A 12,253-nucleotide genomic window follows, 5' to 3' on the forward strand; every position below is an offset into this window, starting at 1 on the left:
AATGTTTTTTCTAGGTATCACAAGATGTGAACTGAGGAATCCTAAGTTCAAGTTCTGTCATTTACTATATCTATGACTTGGGTAAGTCATCTAATGTTTCTCATGTGAAAAATAGTAGCAGCATGGTATCGTGAAAACAGGATGGGTTTTTGGCTAGACAGATCAGGATTAGAAATCTGGTTTCACCAGCTGTCGGCCATAAGATCTTAACAAGCTTAACTTCCAAAGCCTGAGTTTCCTTACTTGTAAAATGGAGATAATGACAACTTACCTAAAGTGTCTAGCTAACTGCCTGTTACATAGCAATATTCAATAAACAGAAACTATAATAACAATAACATGATGAACATTATTTTTTCTACAGGTCTCCCCATGTTATTGTGGGGTTGAATGAAGATTTCTGTGAAGCATTCTGTAAACTGTAAAATACAATATAATTGTAAGCTATGACCATGCTTATTGAGTAAATGGATGACTAAATGAACAAATATCTCCTTTGGTTTTTATAGTGGAGTGATTCAAAGATACGGAAGGGTGGAGAGAACATTTACAAACTGAAAAGCCCATCCTCAAATAACCAAAGTTGTTTCACGGTTTAAAATATGTTTTATTACTCCTGTATATTCTGAATTTCTCTCACGTTCATAGAACCAATTCTTTAAATTATATTATATCTCCTATTCAGAAGATGGGGGTGAGGGGGAGGCTTGCAGTAAATAGGCACACTGGTGGGAAATTAATCTTGGCCAACACAGAGAGCCTGATACCCACTTCAGTAAGTACATGCATGCATAAAGCAGAACAATGAATAAATTGCGACTAATAATTAGTAAGTCTGGGATTCACAGGTATGATAAGATGTGTGCTTTTGTACTTCAGAAAAAACATCACAGCATGCTTCATTTACGCAGTTATAGGAATTAGCCTTCATTCTTTGTCAACAGAGCTGATAAGAATAGTGATTGCAAGGGTTTTTTTAACATCCCCATACAAAATGGCTGAGATTCTGACTGCTGAGATACATAGACACACGCACGCCATGGGAACATGAACTCCCTACACCACAACGCTGAATAGAACGAGAATATTTTCTGCACAATTATTTGAAAAATCAAATGAAAATTTAACATAGAATACTTATATTTTATTTTCTTTTTCTGGGACTTCTTTTCATGTAAACCAGTATATTCCTTGAATTTTTTAAAATTATATCTTTATTATTAAAAAGGGACAACAGTTATCAAATCCCAGTTCTTCCCTTAGTAAAGAAGTAGTTTGACGGAGAGCGAGTTACTCAGCCTCCGGGTCCTTTAGTTTCTTTATCTTGTAAAATGAGAAGAATCATCCTACTCCTCAACACACAGGGTAGATTAGATCATGAACATAAAAGGCAGAATAATAGTGCTCAGTAAGTGACAGCTGTGATTACCTAAAACACTAGTAGGCTTCTTCACTTAATGGAATATATTTTGGTAGTTGACAGGTCTCAGCACTACCTCATTCCCACTACTGCTCCCTGGTATTCCACTTTAATAAATATTTTGTACCTTAATAAATGTCTTGACAAGAGAGGAGACAAGGTTAAATTAGAAAAGAAGAAAAGCAATCTTATATCTTGCCACATATTAACTAGTATGGGAAAGTAGAGTGACAAAAAAACATTAACAGCTGCTAAACTTCTGGTAAATATTTTAAAAGGCAACCTCTCTAGAACAAGTAACACATAATGCTACTAATCCTACAGGTTCAAACACTATGTCCTTGCCACTAAAAATAGTAGAATAAATCACTCCCGCAGGGCAGTTAAGAGCCCTGAAGAGATCTTCTCTATCTTCCCCTACTCCGTGCAGATTCACTACTCAAACCCCTATGTGCACTAAGTCACTGCGAGGCTCCCTCACATTCTGTAACCCCTTCCTTACACCTCAACTGTTTCACTTGGTATCTTTCTGGACTTTCCCCAAACTCTTACTGTTGCTCCTTCTCTTTCAGGTAAGAAAAACAATTTCACATACAACTGAGCTGCTCGTTTCTCTGTCCTCTCTGTCCTTTGCTTCTCCCATGTCACTCCTCCAGGCTTGGCTGTGAGCCTGAGCTGCAGATTCTGATTAGTAGCAGATTTACACACAGTGAGTGAGAATTTTTAATATATAATTGTAGCAATTGTTATTGTTAATTACATTGTCTACCTTTGTGTTATGTATTACTGGGCTTTAGGATACCAAAACAACACTACACTTTATGTTTTTCAGTTCATGTATTCATCCAAAAATATTTATTTATTAAGTATCTATGTTATGTTGGATTACTGTGCTAGATACCAGACACAGTGGTGAATATGACACATATAGTCTCTAGCCTTAATTTTATACTCAATGATTAAACTATAACCATATAACGTTATAAATATAAGCATAAAATGTAAAAAGAAAATCCTTTAACTATTCACAGCTCTTGACAGTCGCATAGTGGTTACTTGAGTTTTTTGGATAGTGGACAAGTCAACTGGTGGCATGCTAAAGCCAGCTTGTACTAATGATTATATTTTCAAGAATTTTGCAACCCAACTGTTAAATAAAGGTATTATTTAAAATTAAACTATATAAACTTATAATTAAGCAAATTTTATTCAAAAAAATAATAAATACTCAAAACTTATCACCTCCAGATTACTTTATCACATTTTACTATTATCTATGCATTTGAGATTATTTAAATCTATACAATAGCTATATTGTATCTATATGGCAATTCCATATAATGTTTTGTTACTGTGCATCTCTTCTCAATTCTGCTCTCCGTGACATTATGTCGGCAGCTTGAAATCAGCCATGGTAGAAGTTTTTACATCATAGAACTCGGCAAACATGGCAAATTAGGTTGGTTTGTTTCCAGAAAGCCAGTTCAGCATTTACCAGCGTGTACACACCAAGTTCTGCTTTGAAAAATATCAAGTATGTTTTTAAAGTTTTAGGCCCAAGTATATTGGATGTATTGAATCATTTCCTGCTTTCTAATACAAAATAACTGAATATATTTTCTTTCATTATTTCTGGAAAACTCTGGATTATCCACATGAACATCCATGATTACCCTGGGCTATGATATTAAGCCTAAATTTCTCCATGTGTCCTTACTGAATATCTTTCAGCCTGTCGTCAGGCTGCTAGCTGTCCTCTCTTCCAGTTGTTAGGTGATTCCTGTTCCCATCAGTTATCAGCTCTTCCTAATCTTCTCTGGACTTTGAAATCAAATCATACTAAATTCCTTAGAACTGTGAGTAAAATAAGAGAAAACACTATCGGAGAAAGTATTTTCTATTATAAAAGTGATTATTGACCTTTGAGGCACAAACTTTACTAGATCTATCTTCACTGCTCATAGCTCACTTCTTGATTGGATGTAAGTTCAGGATAGCTGAGGTTCTGAGACAGATAAGCTTAAACCAAATCATGTTGATGTGAAAGCTTGAAAATAAATTCCTCATGACAGACAAAACTCTGGACTTTTAAGAAATGCAAGATGCTTACGAGAATACGTAACATTGAAGAGACGTTGAAACAACTAAGTGTGCATAGTTCAAAGATGCTTTAATGACTCTATCACGGAATTCCAGTAAATCCACTGCATCATTAAGAACATTGCGAACCTAAACAAGGAAAAATGAAATCCCAACAAACAATGTTAAAATACATCAAGTTTTTAATCAGATGTTAGCAAGAATTTGAAACAAAAAAATTTCAATGCACTCTTGATTACCTAAGCATACAAAAAAGAAAAATTCAATAGAAACCAGGCATAAGATGACATATTTGGGTATCCAAGCAACCAACAATAGTATAGACACAGAAAACATCTTAGAAGTAAGTAGAAAAAGACCTATAGAGATTTCTAACCTGAAAGCCAATTTGAATGGTGTAGCAATGGAGCAATAAGGTGAAAAATGGTACAGCATCGAGATATAGTCAAAGGAGTATGACATATAGGAGTTGGAAAGAGACTGTATGATTTCCGCCCAAAACAATAAGAATATGTCTTTTTAGGGTTAGGTTTTACTTTAAAATTTAAGTTCTATAAAAAGAGATATAATGACTTTAAAAATCAAAAGTGGAATAGGAGATATTAGTAAAGAAACCAATGGCACTGGGATGAAGCCAAGCTGCACAGAGGGGAAGTGTTTTCATATGTAAACACACACAGATAATATCTAAGAAGACTAGGCACAAACTAACAAATGGAGATTTGTCCAAATATAGTCAAATTTGCTATAAAAGTTTATAACGGAATAAAGCTTGCAAGGACTTTAACATTTGGCAGTGTCAGTCAAAAATCTTCAAGTTGACCGACAACCCGCAAGAAGTGGAGAAAAATGTCAGGCGAGTTAAACTTACTAATCTCTGGCCAATACCAGAACAGGTAAGACATTATAATAAGAGGTGAAAAGTAGAGACAAAGAGATTAATTGTACCTAGAAGTTAGTATTTCTTTAAATTCCCCTCAAAATGTTATCACTTTTCTAATATGTGACAATTATAGTATTAATGAAAAATGAAAGGGTATGACAAGAAAGATAGGAAGATAAAGTCACATTTCTTATAAGTACACCGTCAAAGTACTTACACTTATAAGGAGTATTTTATTTTTATTATCTGCTCTTCAATTCCCATCCCCACCAAACAATTATCAATCATCATGACAAGAGATAGCAAAATTACATACACACTTATATCCTTGACCCAGTGATTTCACTTTTTGAATTCTATCCCAAAGATAAGCAAATAAAACCATAAAATATACACAAGGCTACATACAGCACTATTGGTGATAGCAAAAGACTGGAAATAGCCCAAATGTCTATCAATAGGGGATAGGCTGAATAAACTACAGTACATTCACAAATGGGAGAGTACTACACAGCTGCAAAAAAGAATGAGGAAGAGCTACAGAGTGAGCTCCAAGACACACTGTAAAGTAAAAAATGCAAGATGCAAAACACTGTGCATAGAATGATACCTTTTATCTAAAAAAGGGAAAAATGGCAAGATATATGGATTTGTTTTTATTAAAAACAAAACAAGAAATCTAAAACAGTATTCAGTAACACATTATTAGAATAATATTGACAGTGTTATTTTAAGCTATATTTTGGGATATATATATATATAGCACCATTAATGTCTTTAGGAACCAAAATTTTCTTATAAAAGAAAAGAGCTACAGGTAAAAAGTCAAGAGTAAACTCTGTAATCTTAAATTTGAATTTGAAACCTCAGGATAAACTCACGACATATATTTATCTCTCAAAAACAACTACATTTTATCTAGAAGTAATGATCAAACCAGTAGCAATGAGCATACCTAACACCTGGATCATGGTCTCTAAATAACATTTCTCTCTGAAAGGAAAAAGGCCTTCTTGGAAACATGGCTAATTTCAAGTCTGGGACAGGAAACATATAAGAGGAGTCTCGACCATCTTGTCAGAAATGCAAGCAAGCTACTGAAATCATCTCAAAAGAACACAGGAGTCAATTGGCCAAAGATAGGATCATTTGAGCGTTAAATAATGACTGCAATGGACTGAAAAACCTCAAAATGTTAAAATCTGCAAGTTTATAATGATAACATGAACAAGAAAAACAAGAAACTCATTGGGCATGCTAGGAAATCAACTCATTATGCGAAAACTGGTAAATAAAGGAAAATAATTCAGAATTTGTCTCACCTCAGGGTAAGAATTTTAGCTAATCAATGCAGAAGGAATGGCAGAATTACAAGATTACCATTTTACAACCCCCAGTAAAACACAGTTCTAGTCAAGTATCATCAACAGCTGCAAAAATATTAAAGTAAAGCCTAATGGGAAACTTTATGATAGATGAATCAGACTTATAACACTACACACTGATGGATCTTAGCATCACTGAAAGAGAGAGGCAGACGTGTGTCTCCTGATGCGACGCAACAGGAAGCACACAGCGTTGCCCACAAAGTATCCTTCTACTGGTCAGGGCTCTACTTCAATGACCAGTCTGCAGGGAACACAGGGGCCAGAAGAACAAGCTAAATCTAATGATACCACGGGCAAGCAAACAGGAAAATGTGGGAACTTCCACAGAACAAAGGATGTGCTTTCTTAAACAAATAAACAAATAAATAAGAAGGAGGAGGAATTGTTTCAGATTTTAAAAAAGTGAAGAGACAAATTAAATGCGCTGTGGGGTTTTGTTTCCTGATATAAACAAACCAAGTATAAAAATATATATTTAGAAAATAATTGGAGAAATGGGACCCACTACTGTAGAAAGACATTTAGGAGACAACTGGAGAAATGTGAAATGTTACTATGGCTAATAAAAATAGTTATCTTTTAGACATTTTTTTAGTCTTAAAAAAAAATGATGCCAAGACTAGTGGTAAAGAAAAAGACTGATATGTTTGCTTCACTCTTTGATGCATGGGAGAAGTGACTGCAAAAAGAGGAGTAGTCTGATGGCAGATGCTTCAAAGGAGCTAGAGTTCCTTAGGGAGGAAGAAGTTACTGTAGTCTGGAATCAGCAAGGAGGGGTAGGAGGAGACGACTATCAGACCTTCAGACCCAGTAATACTTGGCATAAAGGAGAAAAACATCGATCTACTTCAGAAAGCTGCAGGAGAAACTCTGGTCTCAGGAATCAGATGGTTTCCACTTAGCACAAAAACGTGAAGAGTGCTTTCAGAGGAAAGGCTAAGATTTGCGTGCAAGGCCACAGACATACATTACAGGTTGCGTATTGCACAAGTGCAGGTTAAGTGGATGGGCCCCTAGAGGCGAGTAGGCCATGACTGTAGGTGGTGACCCTGCCAGTCTCTCTTTAAATCCTAGGCTTTTCTAGGTCTTCTTTCAGGAAAGGGAGAAGAGAGCTACCCCACAGACTCCAAGCTCTGATTTCAAACAGAGGCTTGGATCAGGCCACTTCTCTCACTTCCAGCACTTCCAGCTCCATTGGCCAGCAGGAGCTACTCTCCTCATTGCCTTTGTCCCCCTACTTCTGGTCAGAGACTTCACTCCACACTGTGTTTCTATTCCATTTCTCGTTCACAGGGATGTTTATCTTGTTTTTGACTCTGGATGAATCTTTTTAAAATATATATATTTCTTTTTATTTTTTTTCGATGTACATCATATTTCGAATTCTGTGTACATTACATCATGTTCACCACCTGAACACTAATTATAGTCCATCCCCTCACATGTGAGCCTAATCACCCCTTTTGCCTTCCCCCCAAAAATATATATTTCATATATTATTCATCTCTGTGGAGCCAAAGGTATGTCTCTTCCTTCCAGGTGTGAACTTATGACACCATCTTCAACAGACGTCTCAGCTCCCAGAGATTTTTTTAAAAGGTCCAAAATGCCACCCTCTCCAAGAAACATTTTAAAGCTAATGGAATGAAGTAAAGTTTTTAAAGGGAAGTTTTATGGTAGTTTCTTTATAGCAAGGTGATACCCAGTGAAACAAACTGGCTGTTAATACAGGTTTAGGAAAATTCAATATTTAAAAGTCCGTTCTGTATAGGCCTCTGCCATTATTCAAATTATAGACAGATTTCTTAAAATTTGTATTTGCCTGAAGCTCCACATGGGAGTGACAAATAGAAATGGCAAGCAATAGGATATATTGGGGTATATGAGGAAGCCATTTGGTGGAAACCTAATTCAGCCTGACTTTGTTTTTCCAAAAGGGCCTGACGTGGCCATTGAGCAGTCATTGTACATCCGCTTTAAGCATTTACTGTGGCAAGAACAAATGGCCTTAAGATAAAGATTCAACTTCCCCCACATTGGCATTTCCTTAGGGATAAGCATCTTTCCTTAGGCGAGGAACTGATTGCTGCACTCACCTTTGACCACCCAGCTCACCTGTGACCACCCAGCTGGAGACAACAGACCTGCCACCCTGCTGTGTCCACCGAGACAGAAGACCTATCTGCTGTGTCCATCAATCGCTGTGCCGACAGAGCAGTCTCGCAACTATTGTAAAAGGACATTTCAGGGGCTGGCCCCGTGGCCAAGTGGTTAAGTTCGCGCGCTCCGCTGCAGGCGGCCCAGTGTTTCGTTGGTTCGAATCCTGGGCGCGGACATGGCACTGCTCATCAGACCAGGCTGAGGCAGCATCCCACATGCCACAACTAGAAGGACCCACAACGAAATATACAACTGTGTACCGGGGGGCTTTGGGGAGAAAAAGGAGAAAAATTTAAAAAAATCTTAAAAAAAAAAAGGACATTTCAATCCTATGTGAAACATCCTCTTTGGGGTATATAACCACTCTGCACACCCCATTTCTTTGGTGCCCTTTCTTCCTTCAGGAATAAAGGCCCTGGGCCATGGTCCTCAGATTTTAGCTCACTAAACTCACCCAAATTTTCACTGATAGATTGGTTACAGATTATTTTTGTTTACAGGAGAATTCTCTTTTTAGTGAATCTGCAACATCAGAACTAAACAGGAATAAAACATCCCAGCCATAATAACAAAACGAAAGATACTCTGATAATTGTTGTTATAATTTCAAAACTATGGCAAATCCCACATTAGAAGTGGCCTATGCTGAATTTTAAAATGTCCCATTTACTCTGTTCAATTCAGGGCAGCTCCAGGAGTAGGCTCTTGATACTTGTATTACCTGATACTTCTACCTGACCACAGTATTTAGACTCCTCAGATTGACGTAAGTCCAAAAGTTGTTTCCACATTTCTAAAATACTCATTTAATACTATACATAGATATAATTATAGCAATAGTTACCATTTATTTTTGTTTTACATACATTATCTCATTTAAGCCTCAAAATCACTCTATTATTAACTCTTATCTTTACAGGAGATAAAGTGACTATGAACTGAATTATCTTGAACTATGGCAACTATTAAAAGCCAAAACTGTGCCCCACACTCAATGAGAGTGGTAGGAAAGAGAAAAAGGCAAACTTGAGGCCTGAGACCTGCCTCATCCTTCCACTTGTCCCCTCTCCCTTCCAGCACTTATCCCTAACAAAGACATCAACTACCCATTTTAGAAAGAATCACCCCCTGGGATTCAGCCTGGAGGCAAGGGACAGATTAAGAAAACTTCCCACTCCAGGTTATTGTGTCGCACAAAAGCTGAGGTCCAGGGAGAAGGAAGGCAATAAAGCCTGTTGCCAGGTAGCAACTGCCAGGTCAAGGTCTAGATTTAACAATTAGGACTCAACACAATCTCTGGTTTCTGAGTTAAGGAAATGCAAATCAACCGACAGACTAGTAAATTTCTAAAGAAACTGTAAAACTCTAACACAGGTAAACAAAAAGTTGTGAATGTTCAAAACACCATATGACTTCACTTACATGTGTAAGATAAACAAACATACAACAAAGAGAACAATTCAGTGGTTACCAGGGAGAGGGGGTGTCAGGAGGGGGCAGAAGGGGTGAAGGGGAGCACTTATGCGGTAGCAGACGAATAATAACGTACAACTGAAATTTCACAATGTTCTAAACTATTATGAACTCTATAAAAAAAGAGTTGTGATTGTTCAGTCCCCATGGCAATCTGTGACCCCAACTCACAACAAAATTAAGTGGGCTGCTCAAATGTCCAGTCCCCAGAAAGGTAGTCCTCCCAAGTGGGAGATCTTCCCAGAAAGGCAAATTAGAGTTGCCAAATTAACCAAGCAACTAATTCTACTGCTGATAAAAAGAGTTCCTGGGAGATCCCTGGCCAGCTGGAATTTAGCTGTGGACCCGGTAATCACTGCATGTTGTTTTCATTGCAGCTGTCCTGTTCTCCCTACATCATTGTAAATTGGGAATATGGGAAGGGGAAGAGGAGGAGAATAATTGAAATTCACATTTATTTACAGTTTTCCAGACCAGAAATTTGGAGCTGGATGGAATAACTGGACGAGTCTAGAGTATCTTCTTTTAGTGAGGGGAATGGGTTTATTTTCAATCACACATGGAATGGCTACATTAGTTAAGTAGTGCTTTTCTGAATTATCCATATATGAATAAGGGTTAAGTATGTGCGGTAGGTAGCTTGTAAGACAGCTCTCAGGGATCCTCGCCTCCTGGTATTCACACCCTTGTGTCAGTCTCTCCACTTGTGTGTGGACTGGCCCTAGTAGCTTGCTTCTCATGAATAGAATATGGCAAAAGTGCTGAGATGCCACTGAGTTCAGGTTATAAAAAAGTGTGACTTACATCTTGCTTGCACTCTCTCTGGTCCTTCTCACTTGTTTGCCCTGATAAAGCAAGCTGCCAAGTTGTGAGCTGCCCTGTGGAGAGGCTAGCTACAAGGAACTGGGGGCAGCTTCCAGTCAACAGTCAATAAGAAACTGAGGCCCTCAGTTCAACAGGCCTTGATAAATGGAACCTACCCACAACCACGCCATTGAGCTTGGAAACAGATCCTTCCTGAGTGGCCTTCAGGTGTGACTAAGGCCCTGGCCAACACCTTAACCTGTAGCCTTGTGAGAGACTCAGAGCCAGAAAGCCCGGGAGCCATGCCTGGATTCCTCATGCCAGAAACTGAGAGAGAATAAACGCTGCTGTTTTAAGCCACTAAGTTTGAGGTTATTCATGATGCAGCAATAGATAACTAAACAGGATGGCTGGTGAACAGCCAAAGGACAGACCACAGAGGGTATCTGTTGGTTTTTGCCTGCCCAGAATCAAACACTATCCTTTCTGGTAAATATGTCTTGGTTTTCCTTTGGAGAACCATTCCCCACATTATTCTCAGTGACTAAGTGGTTTACATGGGGTTGACTCATCCTTCCCTCTATCTCCCAACTAAATACACTTTACCTAGACTCGGCACATGAGATCCAATGCTGAGAATTCTGCTGGAATTATAAGGCAGGGAAAAGTACTCTTTCTGTTGGACTTGAGTTGGCAGAATGTAAGCCTGGAGCTACCAAGGCCACAAAAGAGAGGAGCCTTTGTGAAAACAAAGCCAACACAGAGAAAAGGAGAGTCAAGGATGGATGAGAAAGTGATGAAGTCCTGTTGACATTATTTAAGCCTCTGAATCCAACAATGCCTAAAGTCGGTCTATCTCTTGACTTCTCATGAACCAATAAATTTCTTCTTTTCTTCATTGTTTACTTTAAATCAATTTGAGATAAATTTATGGAAAAAAAGGACAAAAACAAAAGATTCTGAACATACTAATCTAGGAGGTCCCATAAGAACAGAGACCAAATCGTCTTATTCACAGCTCTATTTCCCATTGCCTAGCCCAAGGCCTGGCAAGTAGGCATCACTCTATAAATATCTATTGAATGGGGAAATGATAGTATTCTAAGAAAAAACACTGAATGGGCCCAACTGAGCAACAATGCAATACAAATGTTTTATAATGACTGAGAGAGTAGAACTCCTTAAAAAAAATTAAAATATTAGTCTTCTAGTTCTAAAACTTTGAAAGATTATTTACAAACATTATTTTAAGTAAAAGGCAATTTGCATTTGATAATCCATTTAAAAACCTCCACTGTTCATCTTATCTCATGTAAAAATCCTCTAATCTCTAGGATGATGTCTTTTTATTATGAAAGAAAAACTCTTTCTAGACATATTCTTATCTTAGGGCATTTTTGAAATTAAGGCTAGAACTTATTTGAGCAATACTATATTAGCTAACCCCCAGGCACTATATGAATAAAATAATTGTGTCCCCAAATTAGGTGATTAGAACTCACAATACATTCTTTGTGATAGACACAATACTATAATAACGTTTTGGTTTCCAGGTTAGTTAACAGAAATATATATTTACACCATCACCTAAATCCAACCATTAATTTGCAGGAAATACAGAAGACAGAGTAGTATGTCAAACCACACCATGAGGACACAATCAGCCAGGTTCAGACTGTGGGAAACTGTGCTGGACAAGCAGTTTGGTTTCATCAACAAATAAAGTACAGGGGGTAAAAATAGAGATGGAAGGGGAAGCTACAGACAAAAAGAGACTTAAAGACTTATCAACCAATAACAACATGTAAACCATTCTGAATCCTGATTCAAACAAACTTTTAAAAATGTGACGTAGGAAACAATTGAAAATTCGAATACTTCCTAGATATTTGATAATATTAAATTATTATTATTTTTAAGGTATGATAATGGTACTACGGTTATGTTAAAAAGAGTCCTTATCTTTTAGATGTACACACTGAAAACTTTTACAGATGAAATATGATATTTGAATTTGCTTCAAAA

At 37.3% G+C, this 12,253-nt stretch overlaps 1 protein-coding gene across 2 annotated transcripts in view; it reads right to left on the reverse strand.

Annotated features, from left to right (window-relative positions):
• The window catches only part of IFT80 (intraflagellar transport 80), a 139,945-nt gene that overhangs the window by 38,382 nt on the left and 89,310 nt on the right, over nt 1–12,253 (reverse strand). For both annotated transcript variants that reach the window (XM_046658102.1, XM_046658100.1), the window contains one exon: nt 3,531–3,649. In XM_046658102.1, coding sequence (XP_046514058.1) covers nt 3,531–3,649 — 119 coding nt within the window. The remainder of the gene's footprint in view (nt 1–3,530; nt 3,650–12,253) is intronic.

Source organism: Equus quagga, chromosome 4 (assembly GCF_021613505.1).
Source record: "Equus quagga isolate Etosha38 chromosome 4, UCLA_HA_Equagga_1.0, whole genome shotgun sequence".
Taxonomy (NCBI): Eukaryota; Metazoa; Chordata; class Mammalia; order Perissodactyla; family Equidae; genus Equus; species Equus quagga.